Below are 16,367 nucleotides of genomic sequence, written 5' to 3'. Positions count from 1 at the left end.
GTGGGTGTCACACACACAGTGCATTGGGGGTGGTGCGGAGCTGGGGGCATGTTGCAGCTGCCATCCTGCAGCTCCTCTGACCTTTCCGTTCCTGTCTAGGCCATGGTGACCTTAGAGTTAGCCTGGCATGTTTACCAGGCCCAAGGCACCCTCTCCAGCCAGGGTGAAATCACTAGTAGGTGTGAGCAGCTGCCCTTGGGCCAGTTGTGTCCACCCATTTAGAAAAAGAGAAACTCAGGAACCAGGGGGAAATGCCAAAATGGTGTTTATTAATATCCAGATATGAAACCCAGCAGTGTTGTCCTATCTGACGTGGTCTGGAGTTTCCCAGCCAGTGAGAGAGCAGCCAGGAAGCAGGCTGGGTGTCAGGCACTTGTCAGGCCCCTGTCAGGCACTTGGTGCTCTGAGGCTGCTTTGGAAAGGCTGGGGCTAGGTAGTTGGGGACCCAGAGGAAAGGTGCCTCTGCCCTGACTAAGGCTGAAGCCAGGGCCAGACCTTCTGAACATCGCTCAGTAGCCTTCCACCACCTTAGGTCTGACCCGGAGTGTAGAAAGGGACCTCTAATTAAAGGGGAGCCTCTTGCCTCTGCCCCTAGGGACCCACAGTCATGAGAACACCCACAAAAATGAACCAAGAGGCAGCCCCTGCCATCTCCCAGGACAGGGCGGAGAATGAGCCCTCACATGGAGGTGCCAAGAGAGGCTTGCCTACCTGGGATCCGGTAAGCAGGTGGGGACAGAGGAACTGTACTGGCTTCTGTCACAGTGGTATTTTCCAAAGTGGAAAAGGGTTAAAAGCACCCCCCTTCTCAGCTGAGACACCACCCTTTAGGCAGGGGGAGTGACAGGATAGCCGGGCCCAGGGACTCCATGTGAGGAGACCTCTGAGGGCCATCTGGGAGGGGAGTGCAGCAAGGCAGGGCTGGACTACCCAGGGAGGCCAAAGAGGGGCGAACCTAAGAGGAGCAATCCAGTGTGAAAGAGATCAGCCTCCCGAAAAGGCAGGGGCGAACCTTCGATATTACCCCGTCTCCCTCCCTCCTTCACTCACTCAGCATTCACAGACTGCAACACTATCCCCCATTACTACGGCAACCAACGGCCAATGTCTTTCCCAAGGCCAGGCCAGTCTGCCCACCCCTCAAGGGTGCTCCATTGAATAAGGGAGGCCTAGCCACAACTCCTAGTGGCCTAGAAGGCTGAGGTCATGCCCCAGGGTAGGAAAGAGCCAAGGTGCCACTGAGGTCACCCTGGCCAAAGGCATTGCAAATGTAGCAGGTGGCTCTCCAGACTTAGGCTCTAGCTCTTCCCTAGGGCCTATGCTAGGACTAGAGCACTGATGGAAGTTTGGGTCAGGGCCCCAATCCTGAAACTTCAAGTGAAAAATTAAAACACAACAAAATAATCCTTTTGTTAAAAAAATAACCCTGGGCCTCATGGCCAGGGCCTCAGCATAGTCCAGTCTATCCCCCAGGCTGAGAGGCCTGGCTTTTCCATGACCCCATGAGCTACTGGTTGTTGCAGCCCTGTGAAGCTGAGGAACTGCCTGCCTGTTTTTTCCTCCGCTTGTTGAGAAGCCGATTGTTAGAAGTCTTCAGGTCTTTGATCTTCACCTGGTCATAGTCCACCCGCATGGTGGCCAGGGCACTGGTCATCTCCTCCTAGGGACAGACAGTGAGCTCAGAGATTAGGATATAATGACTCAAAAGCCACTACTTTCCTGCCTGAGCAGCCCCTTAGTAACATCAGTGGTCACAATGACAGCTGGCACTGGGCCAAGACCTTTGTATCACATAATCTTCACAATAGCTCTTTGTGGTGGGCATGTACTTACCCACTAAGGCACAGAGAGAGAGGAGAATGGCCCCCCTGGGATCACACAGAGGGTAAGTGGGGCTGGGGCCTGGAGGCGCTATCATGATGGGTACTCAGGGTACTGGGGCCTGGAGCTTGTGCCCTAGGTGCCCCAGGGCTCCAAGCTGCTGCCTCATGTAGTCAAACCCAGGCCCTGCTGGGTCTAAAACCAGGCTGACTACCCTCTCAAATGTTGGTTATAAAAGGGGTCATGGCCAAAGCTTGAGGTCAAAGCCCCTTCACAAAGACCCTAGCCCAAAGCCTCCCTTGATTGAGGGAGTGAGCCAGGAGTACCACCCTGAATGGGCAGCATGACCCTGCGCTCTGGGAGCCATGGTTGGGTCACTGGGCAGTCACAGATACCCTGTGCTCCAGGTATGGGGAGGAGCCAAAGGCCCAGACACTGGGTAGCCACTGCCTTGGAGTCTCTCTTCCAAAAGCCCTGGAACCTATGGGGAGACTGAGGCAGGGCTCACCCACCTTGACTTCATCCCAGTGGTCTTTGTCCTCCTGCAGCACTCGGGCTGTGTGCAGTGGGGTCTGCGGCACCACCATCGATTGCTGGAAAGAGCCCCAAACCCAAGGATTAAAACTCGGAGGCGCTGGAGGTAGCATTGGCTCCCCTACCACCCACCTCTTCTCCTCTCAGATGGGGAAACTGAGGCTCAGGGAGGTGTAGGAGCCTGACTGGGGCAATGGACAACCAGGTTGTAGGTGGAATGCTACTATACTTCCATCCACACAGACCCATTCCAGCCCCATGCCAGGACCTCCAGGTCTGGGCATCAATGCCCTGGCAGCCCCACTCCTGCTTACCACCCCGCCTGCCGCAGGACAAGGAAGCACTCACGTTGATCCAAGGATGGTTCATGAACTGTGTGATGGTCAGCCTCTCTGTGGGGTCTGTCTTCAGCAGAAGGCGGATCAGTTGCTTGGCTAGGGGGGCCAGAGAGGAGAGGGGAGAGATAAAGTTGCAGGGTTCCTCAGAGCCAGTTGCCCCTCCTTCCCCACAGACCACAAGCTCTGTCGGGGCAGGGGCTGCCTGTGCCTCATTTCACCACTGCATCCCCTGTGCTCAACACATAACTGATTGACTGGGAGTGAGTGGGGAAATGTTTAGGCAGAGACCAGAGAAGAATCTCAGGGTGGTGGAGGGATGTGATAGTTGACTGGCTGTCATAGGAAAGGAGGGGTGTGACCACCAGCCTCCACCATGGTCCCCAAAGATCCCCACCTCCTGGTATTCAGGCTTTGTGTAGTCCCATTCCATGTGACACTAGGGTTGGTCTGTGACCAATAGAGTATGGCAGAAGCAGTGGTATGTTCCTCCTTGTTCACCTTGGGTAGCTGGCTCTGGGGGAGCCTGCTGCCATGTTGTGAGGACACTCCAGCAGCCTAGTGGGCCGTGAGAGTGAGTCACCTTGGCAGTGAACCCTCTAGCCCCCCTCAAACCTCCAGATGTTTGCAGCACCAGCTGACACCTTGACTGCAACCTCACAAGAGACCCTGAGCCAGAAACACCCAGCTAAGCTGCTTTCAAATTCCTGACCCAGTGAGCTAATAGATGTTTACTGTTTTAAGCCATTAAGTGTTTGGGGTAATCTGTTAAGCAGCAATAGGTAACTAATACGGGGCAGCCTTGTTTGTGGTCCCCAGAGGGGAAAATATGAGTGACAGATGAGAGTTAGAGGGGGCTTTGAGGAGGCAAGTTTTGCAACCATTTGGCAGACGTAGAAATGAGGCTCAAAGAGGTTAAATGACTTGCCTAGAGTCACACAGCTGGGCAGTAGGGGAGCTAGAATTTGAACACGGGTCAGTTTGACTCTAAAGTGGTGTCTCACAGAATGAAGGCCAAGGGGGCCGGGTAGGGCAGGCTGGGGCAGAGGTTCACTCACCATCCTCAGAGACCTCTGACCACTCAGGGTTGGGAAAGCCGTACTGACCCAGGCGGATCCTCCTCTTCATTCCTGGGGAGATGGCCTGGCCCGTGTTGGAGTAGAAGGGTGGGAAGCCGCACAGGCTGGGGGACGGTGGAAGTCATTTGGCACAGGGGTGGGGAGCAGTGCCAGGCAGACCCATTCTTCCCCCCACCCCACCCCCCAAAGCCCTTGACCAGGGAGATAGGCAGGCGGACACCCTGGCAATAATACTAGCTCTTGGGACTCCCAGGCACATCCTAGGAATGCCATCTGCCTTTGACCCTTCACAGGCAGCCTGAAAGAGGGAGGGTTCCGTGACCAGAAGAGAAGGATAGGCAAAATGAGGAACGACCCCCTCAAGCCCCTCACCAAGGGTGTGTGGGGGCAGGTACTGAGGGTGTGGAGTGGGGTGGGGGCAGGGAGTGGAGCAGGTTGGGGTGGCACTCACAGAATGTACATGATGACACCCAGGGACCACATGTCACACGACTTGTCATACTTCTCTGGACCCAGAACCTCAGGGGCTGCCAGAGCAAAGGGCAAAGAAAGATTCTTAGTCCCAAGGGTCCTGGAGCCCAGGCAGGAGCCTGAGGCCTGGGCAAGGTAGGGAACAGGTGCCCTGGCTGGGGGATGGGGCTGAGCAGACTGGTGTCTGGCACCTTCTGGGAAGGCAGCATATGTGTGAAGTTGGGGGAGGAAGAATGAGCCCGCTTCCAGGCTGGGCTATAAGGAGTAACAGCCCCTGGCTCCTTTGGGCTCTGAGCTCCCCAGGCAGTCTCAACCTTGTTGTGGGAAGAGAGGAGGAGGCCGCTCCAGGGCAAGGTGTGGTCCTACCAAAGGTGAGAGGGCAGCAGCCCGCCAGCTGCCTTGCCCTTGCCTCCCTGGGTCCCAGGAATGGAGGGGCAGGGTGTGGGGCTCTGAATTCCACTACAGAGCCTAAAGGCCTTGGTCTTCCCATCTGTGCGATGAGCTGGGTAGGCCAGAAGATTTCTAAGTTAAAATACTGCAAAATACATCCTGGCAAGCAAGGTGCCCTTTCAGCTGCCTCAGGGGGCTTCCCACCCCGTAAGCAGTCTTCAGGGAAGGCTTCTCCTGAGGGAGAAGAGTCCTCTATAAAGCAAGTCATCACCCCCCGCCCCTGTAGGTAAGGGGCACTTTCAGCAAGGCCTTTTCCAGACCTGGGGGCTGCCCACTTGCAGGGGAGCAGGGGGCTTTTCCAGAAAATGTATGTGCACACCCCAGACCCCATCTGTGCCTTGGCCTAAGGGACCCTCTCCCACAGGGCAGGTGGCTGGTGTCCTGTGTCCCTCTGATGTAGGAGGAAAGGTCTACCCACTTCCTGAATATGAATCCCAGGAAGATAAAAGCCAGAGAAAAACAACCACAGTTGGGCTCCTGCTGAGCTGATGGCAGCCTTTTATCACGTATATATTTAGAGCTGCTGTGATGTCATTCAGCTCACAGGCCACAGCCAGAATTTTTCTGGATCTATTTTCAAAAGCAGAAGCTGAAGTTTGGGAGAATATTTTTGCAGCCTCCGGCCCCCCACGTCACCCACCTCCATGCAGAAAGAACTTTCCCCCTCCCTCCTTGCTGGGCTTTAACCCTTTGGGTTCTACAACCCATCAGCTGTCTCACACCACAACAGTGTACAGCGGGGGTGCAGAAGTACAAACCAAGGACTCACCCACATAATAGGGAGTATAGCAGGGTGTCTGCAGGGCATTCTGGGTGGTTTCCTTGGCAAAGCCGAAGTCGGTGAGCTTGAGCACTGCATCTTTCTCCTTGGATGTATAGAGCAGGTTTTCAGGCTAGACCAGGAAGAGAAAATCTTGGTTTGGAGTCAGGCATGGGGTGGGGCAGAGGCCCAAGCTGATCTTCAGTTGGACTCCTCCACCACTGAACTTGGGAATGTGACAAGTTTATCTCATAAAAAGGCCTGGGCCTTGACGGCCAACAGCATGGGCCAAATGTAGAGAAGATCAAAGTGGCTGGGGGGTGATGCCCCCATTTACAGAGGGGAAAGAGAGGCAGGTGTTCAGCCAAGGCTGTGCATAACTGAGTGCCACAGAGAGCCCAGGGGCAGGGACTTTTGATCCAGAGTTCCTAAAGCTCCCATGAAATGCCAAAATGAGGGTTCTGGGAGAAGGCCAACTGCTAATGAGCCAGTGTAGCCAAGCACATGTCCCACACCCAGCCCATGGATCTGCATGAGGTTGCTCGGGGGGAAGGCCCCTCTGCTCAGACTCTAGGCGTCACATAGAAGTGGTTCTTCCTAGTCGCAGAGCAGAGAGAGGCCTAGGGCAAGAGGGTAGTTGGGAGGGCCGAGTGGAGGAGGCAGCTTTTAATGGATGGGCAGGACCTAGGACAATGGAGAGGAGGAGGTGGAACCCCCAAGCAAAGCTGGGGCGATAGGACAGGGCGTTGGAGGGAGCCCTAGTTCAAAGCCAGCAGAAGGTATTTCTCAGGTTCTGTTTGAGATAATCTGACCTTAGATTGGGAGGAAAACAGGGAAGTAGGTTTAGCCTATTTAAGGGTCTCTCTTCTCCAGAAGATTTTTTTCCCCTTGGGAAAAAAAGTCAGGGCCAAAGTAAAACAAGGGTTCTGATGGTGAGTCTGTCTGGTATCAAAGGATAACTGTACGGGTTGGTAGTACTCAGCCAGAGGAAGGGCCTAATGCAGTAGCTGAGCCCCCAGCTCTCCTCTGCCCAGGTCTCAGGAGGAAAGAAGTCAAGGTAGGTGATGCTCCAGGCCCAGAGCACAGGGCCCAGGAGGAACAGATTCTGCTCTGATGGTAGCTCACACACACACATATGTATACATGGGTGCATGCACATGTGTGTGTGTACGTGTATGTGTGCGGGGCTATCTTAGTTTATATCTCATCTACCTGATCCTGATGACCCCTAAGGCCCATCCTGCCAGGATATAAGATTTGGAGAACTGAGCCATCAGAACATCCTGAAAGCCCATCCACTGGAAGGGCACCCAACCCAGCAACTGGAGCTGCCTCCGTTCCTTCCTCCAGTGCCCAGCAAGTGGCTTCTTTCCCTTAAAATGTTGGCATTTAGGGGCCCAATCTGTCAAAACTACAGCTGTTACTTCACAGAAGCCCCATGAGTATCAGGCCTGACACAGTGTGAACACAAAAATCTTTGCTGAAAGAATGAGCAAATGAATGAATGAATCCCAGTGCAGTGTCTTACTAGCTGCACAGTCTTGGGCAAGTCACTTCGTCTCTCTCCAGTTCCTCATCTATAAAATGGGTCACCTAGGTGACAGGGCAGGGTGAGGGTTAAGCAAGATCCTTGTCAGGGCCTATTGGCTTGAGGTAGGCACTTAAAAAAAATAATATATATATATATTTTTTTTAAGTTTAATTAAGTCTTATTGCTATGGGACTACACAGTGTTTGAAGAAAACAAACAGACTCATTTGGCTAGAACAGAATGAGCACACTGGAACCATGGGAGAGGAGACTGAAAAACGTGGTCTGAGCCAAGGGGCAGACGCCTTGAATGCCAACCAAGGAACTTGGCCTCCATCCAGTGGGTGTTGGGAGCCACTGAAGGTTTTGGAGTGGGATGGTACCAACACCTTACCTTGACATCCCGGTGGGCAATATTCTGGCTGTGCAGGAACTGGATGGCAGTGCCGATGTCCCGCATGATCTCTGCAGCCTCTACAGACGAAGCAGGGAGCAGGTCAGTGAAGCCAGTCAAAGGTCAGGCAGCCTGGGGTCCCCACGCTCCCGTCATCCGCCTGGGCACACTCCAGTGGGCCAGCACAAAATGGTGACAGTGTTCCTGCCACCCAGGACTCCCATCCCAGATTCCAATCTCAGTCACCCCAGTTTCCTCCAGGGTTGCCTCCAGCCCACCCAGACCTCCTTCCTCAGACCTGGGCTAAATCTCCCCAGTTCAGCTAGCTGCTGGTCAGTACCAAGAAGCTTTGAGGCCTCCATTCCAAGGCCATGGGAGTCCATCTCTGATAGTGTCACAGGCACACAGAACCCTCTCTTGTTCAGATGGGGAGACTGAGGTACAGAGAGGGGCAGGCCTTGCCCAGTATCACACAGCAACTCTGGTCCATCCCCCTCACCCCAAATCCCCGTGGTCCAGCTGCATGCACATACCTCTCTCAGTGAAAGCCTGGTCACCACGCTCCTGAATCCTGCTGAACAACTCACCACCTTCCATGCTGCAAGGGAAGGTGATGGTAAGTGAGCAGGCTGGGAAAGTATCAGGCATGCCTTGGGGAAAAGCCACAGTCACCTTCCCTGGGTCTTGGAGAGCCTGGCAAATGGTGGGCCCTCCGCTTAGGTGGGCTGAACAGAATTCTTAGAACTGGTGGAGGGTGGGTGGATTCAGGTCTCCACCAGGCGCATCTGTGTTCCCATTAGTACTGCCTCGGCCTGGCTATGAGGCCTTGGGCATCCCCACCCCTACATGGATCTCAGTTTCTCCAAAAATGGAATGAAATTTCAATTATCATCATCCTGACCACTACTCTCTGAGCACCTACTGTGTGCCATGTCCCGGGCTCAGCACTTGTTCTGCACTGCTGTGTGACCTTGGACTTATCCCTTCCCCTCTCTGTGCCTCAGCTTCCTCTTCTGTAAAATGGGGATAACAGCCCCAACCTCACAGAGTTGTGAAGGATGAATAAGTGATGCACATAGAGCACTTAAAATGGAGTCAAGCACAAAATAAACATAACATGGAGACCTTCCTTCATATCTTACACATGAGTTATAGAAACTCAGAGAGGTCAGCAGCTGCCCAGGTCACATAGCTAGTGACAGAGCCAGGATCTGATGCCAAATCTACCTCAAAAGCTGACTAACATGGGTGTATGTGTGGTGGGCAGAGGGCAGAAGCTTGATAGGAGACAGGAAGGAGTTGGGGACCCAGGCACGGGGGCCAGGGTCTGAGGGAGACTGGAACTGAGAGCCACAGTGCTAGTGAGAGAAGCCCAGGAAGAGGAGACCACTGGCTCTTGACTCCAGCCTCCAATCACCCAGCATCTGGCAGGGCCACAGGAGTGCAGACCCAGGCAGGAAGGAGAGGGGCTGTGTTGTGTCCCGCCGTTCCTCAAATCTCCCCATCCTCCACATTCAGGGGTTGGTGGCCTTCCCTGACAGCTCTTCTAGCCACTCTTCACTGAATGGAAATCACACCCAGGGAGACCATAGTAGAGCCCCTTGAGGGAATTTCCCCTGGCTGGACCTACTGCTCCAAGGCAAACCCTGAGTCACCCCCTTTACTACCTCAGTAGCTGGGGTGGCACCAGAGCTGCTATCTCAAGAACAGAGAAGGCCCCTAGAAGAATGCTAGAAGCCTGTGGCACCACGGGGTGCTAAGGCAGGGTGAGCTGGCATACCATTCCATGACAATGAGCAGACAGCGCTTGTTGTGATGCATGTTCTCGTACACGTCCAGAATACGCACGATGTGGGGGCCGCCTGAGGCCTGCCAGTGATGGTCCACCTCCTGCCGGGCCTTGGGGCTGTCATACAGGAGCTGTGGGTGGGTGGGTACACAGACAGTCAGGCCCACAGCCCACCTCTCTGGCAGCCTCCCAGACAGGGCCACTGTCCTCATTTTGCAGACAAAGATGCAGAAGCTCAGAGAGGCCTGTGATCTGCCCAAGATCACACAGCTGATGAGGGGCAGAATGAGGATTCGAATCCAGGTTCCCCTGATTCGTAGTTCAAGGAGCCTCTGGACCTGAGGGTTGGCCCTGGGCTCAAGCAGCTTGTCTGGGGTCAGTAAGGTCCTGGGAGGTGGCTGACAGTCTAGAAGGGCTCAGAGATCAAAGAAGCCCCTGCCTCTCTTCTGGGGGGCAGCAAGTGAAGTGGTAATTAAGTGGGTTTCAGAGTCAAATCACATGTCAGCTGTGGGACCCCCGCCAGGGACTACAACCCTTGAGTTTCAATTTCCTCATCTTTACAATGGGATGACACAGTTATGACCAATATTGGAAGTCACGTGTATAAAGTCCACAGGATGACATCTGGCATACAGTACATCTTTATCCAGCACCTCTGTGTGAAACAAAGTGGAGGGTACCTGAGAAGGCTAGTGAAAGGCGACGAAGTGCTAATGTGGAAATCCACCCTACAGAGGTCCCGCTGGGACAGGAGAGTCGGAGCCTCAGGAAGCCTTCCGGGAGAGGTTGAGGCCTGCTGGGCCTCTCACCGGGTGCCCCTCAGTCCACCCCTCAACAGCTCACAGCTTCGAGGAACCGACCCAGAGTAGAGAGAGTCCAGGCCGCACTCCTGAAGGAGCAAGGCTAATTAAAACTTCAAATTCTCTTGACAGTTAGTACAGGAATAAAACTGCTGCTGTTGAGAAAAGTGCTTCTAAGATGAGTTGTTTGGTCATGACCTCTCTTGTGAGGCCCAGTTAGTGCCTGGCTTCCAAGGGAACTTCGCAGCCTCCCGGGGAACCACAATGCCATCCTCACTGCCAGAGAGGTGGGGCTGCCTCAAGGTGACCCAGCTGCCTAGGCTTGGCCCTCCTCCCATGCCTGCAGACCCTGGCATGCAGGATATGGACCCAGAGGTAGGGTCTGGAAGTAGGAAGAACCCTGATTTAAAGGAAGTACTTACTAGCCAGGCCAAGCGAGATCTGAGTTTGGAACTGAATGACTTGGTGAGACCTCAGACAAACCCCTACCCCACGGGGTTGCCCACCCAAGGCCCAGGCTCACTCTGTTTCCCAGGTGAGGAGGGCTGAGGACTGGGGTTGATGACCAAGACCAGGGCTCTGATTAGCTGCACCCTCTCAGTACCCACAGGACCCTGGGACGCCTCTCGCCTTGAGTTTTCGCCTCTTCAGGATGCGGACAGCTAAGCCACTTTACACAGGGTGCTATGTGGAACAGACTTTGGGACCAAGCTCTCTAGGCAAAGGTAAACCAGGATGGTGTCCAAGGGAGGGGAGAAGAAAACATGGCTTTTCCATGTCTGCTGTCGCTGGCTATCCCTCCATCCCTGGAGCTTCTTGCCTCCACCTTACCCTAGGAGTTTGGGAGTGCAGGGAGCCAGAGGCCAAGCAAGCCCTGGGGCAGACCCCTGCTCTATTACCCAGGCCAGGATGTGGGGTGTGTGGAGGCTGCTATGAGCAGACACTCCCCACCTGAACACCATGGAGCCCTTGCCTCCCAGAACACCTTTCAGTTCCATGCCCACACAGCTCTCCAGCACTACCAGCTGCTTGTCCCACAGTGCTGGGGCAGAGGCCTCAGTCACCCCACTCAGCCCACCCATACCATGTCCCAAGGTGGCTCTAGCCGGGGGTACCCCTGTCATTAGATCCAAGATACACCCTCCTCCCTCCCTGCTCTTATTACTATGACGAAATGAGATGGATTAGTGACAGTTATGTGGATGAGATATACAAGATTAGATAGTGTCTTAAGCCAATCTCTTTGAAAGAGAGAAGTGAGCAGAGAGACATGGGGACCTCATACCACCAAGAAAGTAGCACTGTGAGCAGAGCATGTCCTTTGGACCTGAGGTTCCTGCGCTGAGATGCTCCCAGACCAAGGGAACACTGATGTCAAGGACCTTCCTCCAGAGCTTACAAAAAGAGAAAGCTTTCCCCTAGAGCTGGCACCCTGAATTCAGACTTTTAGCCTACTGGACTGTGAGAGAATAAACTTCACTTTGTTAAAGCCATCTGCTTGTATTTCTGTTATAGCAGCCCTAGATGACTAAGACACCTTCTCTGGGAAGTCCTCCCAGCACCTCCCTCAAATCGGCTTTCAACTCTGTCCTTCCCACCAGGCTGGGAGAATCGAAAGGCAGGTGGAGTTGCCCCCGAGGTGGAGCCTCTCACTGCCTCCCACCTCACTCAGTCCATATTTAGGAACCCGTTTCCCACAGAGATTAAAATATTCCCTCCCCAAGTGCCAAGGCCCTAAAATAGCAGAGGGGCAGAGAGAAGGCCATCCCCAGAAAACAAGATAAATGCCCCACTGGCCTTGCTGCAGGGGAGGCCACAGGAGCCAGAGCCCAGCTAAGGAGCAAGATCCCCAGCCCTGGCCTAACTGCCAAGGCAATACCCTGGGCTGTCACCCCCGACTCTTTGGTTTAACCAAACCGCTCAGAGCCTCAGTTTCCTCATTTTTATCCCCCTCAATGTCACCTCATCTCAAAGCCCTCCCAGACCACCCTGTCTAAAGTGGACCTCAGGGGTCCCTCACTCTCTCTCCCCCTTTTATTTTTCCTTATATACATGTTTTGTCTATTGAGGTATAACTTACACACAGTAAAATGTACAGGTCTCAAGGGTCCAGTTAAATGAGTATTGACAACTGTACCTACCCCTGTGACAGTCCATACCCACATCAAGACATAAAACGTTTCCAGCTCCCCAAAAGCTCCCTCATCATCTCCCTTTTTACCTCCTATGCAGCACTTGCTTACAACCTGCAATTAGCTTGTTCCTTTGTTAAGTCTTCAAACAAACACACACACAGCTACTATACTTACAGGGTACCCAGCTCTGTTCTCGGCACTTTATAACTATTGGGAAGAAGGAACTTCATTATTGCCATTTTTTAGATGACAAACCAAGGCACAGAGAGGGGAAATAACTGGCCCCAGACCCAGTGGCAGATTATCCAATAGTCAAGGTAACCACAGTGCTTACCTTGCTTACCAGATCATCTGTAGTGAATAATTTCACATTTTTTCTCCACATCAAAGATTCTGCTTCTAGGTATGGCTGATACCATCTCTCTTCTAACCCTACAGCAACTTCTGACAGAATCAAAGCCTCTTTTCAAATTCACAATCTTTGACAGGGGCGGACGACTCAGTAAGCAAGGTATGCACAAGCTTACCTGTGCTTACTTACTAATCTGTAGAGAACAGTTTTACAGCTGCGGTGAAACTCATGTGAAATTATGCGCTACAGATTAGTAAGTAAGCACAAGTAAGCCCATGCTTACCTTGCTTACTGGGTAATCCATTCCTGCCCAGACCACACAGCTGTTCTCCAGCTAGGCTGGAGCCGTGCTATTTCCCTTATCAGACTGTGGGCCCACAGGGCAGGGCCAAGTCTGCCTGGTCACTGCTGGGTCCCAGTGTCTACACGGAGCCTGGCACAGAGCACTGGCTCAGGCAGTATTAGTAGATTTAATGAACAAATCTATGAAGTAGGGTGAGGGGAACAGCTCTCCATAAGTCATCATGAGAACAAAATAAGATTAAATTGAAGAGGCCCCAGAAAGGCTCAACAAATGGGAGGCATGACAACCTGGTCAAACTTGTTCCCCACTGCCCAGGGACAGACTGTGCTTTACCCACCCCCTCCGTAGTGAACCAGACTTTACCTCCTCTTCCAGGAAGCCCATCCTGACTGCTTTAGCCGTGAGGCTACTGCTACAAGCTGGCCTCACACAGGTACATGACACTTAACACAACACTGTGTCCCCTAAGCATAAAGCCCCATCTTCCCGGGCAAGGGAATAAGCACAGGGTCAGGAGGCAGTAGGCCCAGATTCTAACCCCATTCTCAGTATGACCTTGGGCCAGTCCCTTTGCCTTTCTGGGCCTCTGTTTCTCGAAGGTTAAACTTGAGGTCTTGGGCTAGACGGGGGCAGGCACATAACAGGGACCCCTGGACAGGGGCTCCTTGCTCCTAGCCCCACTCCCACATTACCTCCCTGCAAGCAGCAGCCAATGGGTTGCTACACACCTGCATCTGCATGCCTGCACCCACTGGGGGCCACTTGGAATGGGCAATGGTGTCTCAGTCCCCCGTCACAGCTGGGAGGATAGGGAGATGGGGGGCCTTCTGCCAACCCAACAGGCCCCTTGCTTCATTCCCATCCTATGTTCTCTGGGCCCTCCTAGGGTCCACCAAAGCTGAAGGATCTGTGATGGCACTTGGGCAGCTCCACAGCTCCTGCTTGTGCCTGATGGGTACCCCATACTCACACATCCGCAGGGTGGGACCCTGGCCCTTGTGAGACGGGCCTCCCAGCTATACTTAAGGTGTGGGGCCCAATTGAAGCTCAACAAGCATGGAATTTGAGATGACATTTCCTTGAACAAATGACACTTCTCTGGCCTGAGGCTTTGATGGGGTGGTTTCCACCTCTCCCTTCTCCCCTCACTCTCCTTTATCAAATTCCCCCATACCCAGCAACTTGATGGCTAAGGCTCCTGCTGACTCCACCAGCCAGTGAGCCCCAGCAAAGGCCTGCACCACCCACAGACACCTGCCCTCCAGGATCCTCCAGGATCACCAGGTGGAATGGAAGCCTCAGACAAAACCAGACCCCCTTCACCACCTCCATGCTGTGTCCCTTCCGTCCCGGGCTTTGTCCCTCAGGTGTAAACCCAAGGACAGGGCTTCCACATGGGTGGAGGAATTCTTAGTTTCAGAGCTGGGAAAACAATGGAAGCATCTGCCCGTTTGGAAAACAATTTGCCATCTACAAATCATTGTCCTCTTATCTCCTGGGAAGGCTAGGTGCCACCCTGTGAGGCAAGCAGGGTGGGGCCATCAGCCCCAATTTACAGATGAGGAAACAAAGGCTCAGGAGGATAAGTCATTGCCCTGGGGCCACGGGCTGGAGTACCGCAAAGCTGGTACAGAGAGGAGAACTGAGCTTTTTTTTTTTTTTTTTATTGTGCTTTAAGTGAAAGTTTACAAATCAAGTCAGTCTCTCATACAAAAATTTATATAAACCTTGCTATATGCTCCTTGGAAACCCTGGCGGCATAGTGGTTAAGTGCTAGGGCTGCTAACCAAAGGGTGGGCAGTTCGAATCCGCCAGGTGCTCCTTGGAAACTCTATGGGGCCGTTCTACTCTGTCCTATAGGGTCGCTATGAGTCGGAATTGACTCGATGGCACTGGGTTTGGTTTTTTGGTATATACTCCTAGTTGCTCTCCCCTTAACGAGACAGCACACTCCTTCCCTTCACTCTCTCTTTTCGTGTCCATTCGGCCAGTTTCTGACCCCCTCTGCCCTCTCATCTCACCTCCAGACAGAAGATGCCCACATAGTCTCATGTGTCTACTTGATCCAAGAAGCTCACTCTTCACCAGTATCATTTTCTATCCCATAGTCCAGTCCAATTCCCGTCTGAAGAGTTGGCTTTGGGAATGGTTCCTGTCTCGGGCTAACAGAAGGTCTGAGGACCACGACCTCCAGGATCCTTCTAGTCTCAGTCAGACCATTAAGTTTGGTCTTTTTACGAGAATTTGGGGTCTGCATCCCACTGCTCTCCCGCTGAGAGCTGGGTTTTTGAAAGAGCAACCTGACAACCCTTCCCTGAGGGGAAGTGAGAAGGGGGGTGGCCCCAAGCCAGAGAGGCATGGCCAAAACCACAACTTACACAAGACTCGGGAAACTTGTTCTGAAATAAATGTGTGCGTGGGTGCGTAGGTGTGTGCATGTGAAGAGGTATGTGGGTGAGGGAGAGTGTGAGGGTGCGGGGATGTGTAGGAGTATATGGGGGTGTGCACAGGGTGTGCATGGATGTGGGGGGTAGGAGAGAATAAACGTGAGGGATGTGGTGGGGGTGGGTGCATGGGTGTGCACATGTCTAAAGCCTCTATGATATGGATTGCAAACTCCCAGAGAATGGGACCCATTCACCTATCCATTCATTCATCCAATATTTCTTATCTCTCCAATGTGCCTAGTAGAAAGCTAGGCACAGAGAGGTACCCAAGAAAGACTGGATGGAGTCTTGCTGCCACAACTCAACCTGTGATAGCCTTGGCCAAGCAGGTGACCAAGCCTGGACACTTCCTCTCCCACTAAGGCCTCATCTCTGCTGTAGGGCCCAACACCTCTTGTCCACAGCTGGACATCAAACAGGGTTGGAATGCCTGCAGAGACTCTATAAAGACACAGCCTGGCAAACCAGCCCCAGCACCCTTCTCCAGCCACCTCCCAGCCCAGGAATGGCCACCTACCCAGGCTGCATGCCCACCCACACATCCAGTGTCCATGTCCAGGTTCTTCTCAAATAAGCGTTCACAGGATTCCCTATCTGTCTCTCATACACAGCAGGCACAAAAGCCACCAGTCTGGACAAGCAGCCTCCCCCAGTGCTATTCCCCTCCTCCGCCTCCCCTCCCCCCTTGCCAGTTACCCTGCAGCTCTGGCTAAGCTGCTCTGTGGCCTCAGCCTTAACACCCACTCATTCCGGGGGAAGAGAGCTGGCTTGCAATCTCTCCCATCAGTGAGGCAGTGGCAAATTAAGAAGCTGAAACTCTGGATTTCATGGCAACTCACAACCCCAGAGGCATTAGCCCTACAGCAAAGAGAACTTCCTGGACGCCAGCGATCCAGTTCCTCCCACCACCCCTGTGGGGCACACCAAGTCCCATTATTTCCACGTGCCTTGCTAATAACGACAGGATTTCAAATATTTTACAATTCTGAAGTATGATAGAAACCAAATGAAACAAAAATATCAGATTCTTATAGAATGAAGAGAAAAATAAAATGTACCAGAAACTCATGTGAGTTCGTAAGTAGAAATGAGGACAAATTTTAATTTTGAGCTTCCTGGGAGTCTTGGCAAAGAAGGAAACCAGGCAGGCTCTGCTGCTTTTATCA

The 16,367-nt window shown here is 53.1% G+C and overlaps 1 protein-coding gene across 1 annotated transcript in view; it reads right to left on the bottom strand.

The window, feature by feature from the left end:
- Nucleotides 1-248: 248 nt before the first annotated feature.
- Nucleotides 249-16,367, bottom strand: part of MAPKAPK3 (MAPK activated protein kinase 3) — a 32,964-nt gene continuing 16,845 nt past the window's right edge. The window contains exons 3-11 of the mRNA XM_049862723.1: nt 9,155-9,294; nt 7,908-7,972; nt 7,375-7,454; nt 5,460-5,583; nt 4,221-4,296; nt 3,749-3,873; nt 2,704-2,789; nt 2,334-2,414; nt 249-1,660 (exon numbers count right to left, since the gene is read on the bottom strand). Coding sequence (XP_049718680.1) covers nt 1,508-1,660; nt 2,334-2,414; nt 2,704-2,789; nt 3,749-3,873; nt 4,221-4,296; nt 5,460-5,583; nt 7,375-7,454; nt 7,908-7,972; nt 9,155-9,294 — 930 coding nt within the window. The 3' untranslated portion in view covers nt 249-1,507. The remainder of the gene's footprint in view (nt 1,661-2,333; nt 2,415-2,703; nt 2,790-3,748; nt 3,874-4,220; nt 4,297-5,459; nt 5,584-7,374; nt 7,455-7,907; nt 7,973-9,154; nt 9,295-16,367) is intronic.

This window comes from Elephas maximus, chromosome 20 (assembly GCF_024166365.1).
Source record: "Elephas maximus indicus isolate mEleMax1 chromosome 20, mEleMax1 primary haplotype, whole genome shotgun sequence".
In the NCBI taxonomy this organism is placed as follows: Eukaryota; Metazoa; Chordata; class Mammalia; order Proboscidea; family Elephantidae; genus Elephas; species Elephas maximus.
This window is presented reverse-complemented; position numbering and strand designations above follow the sequence as displayed.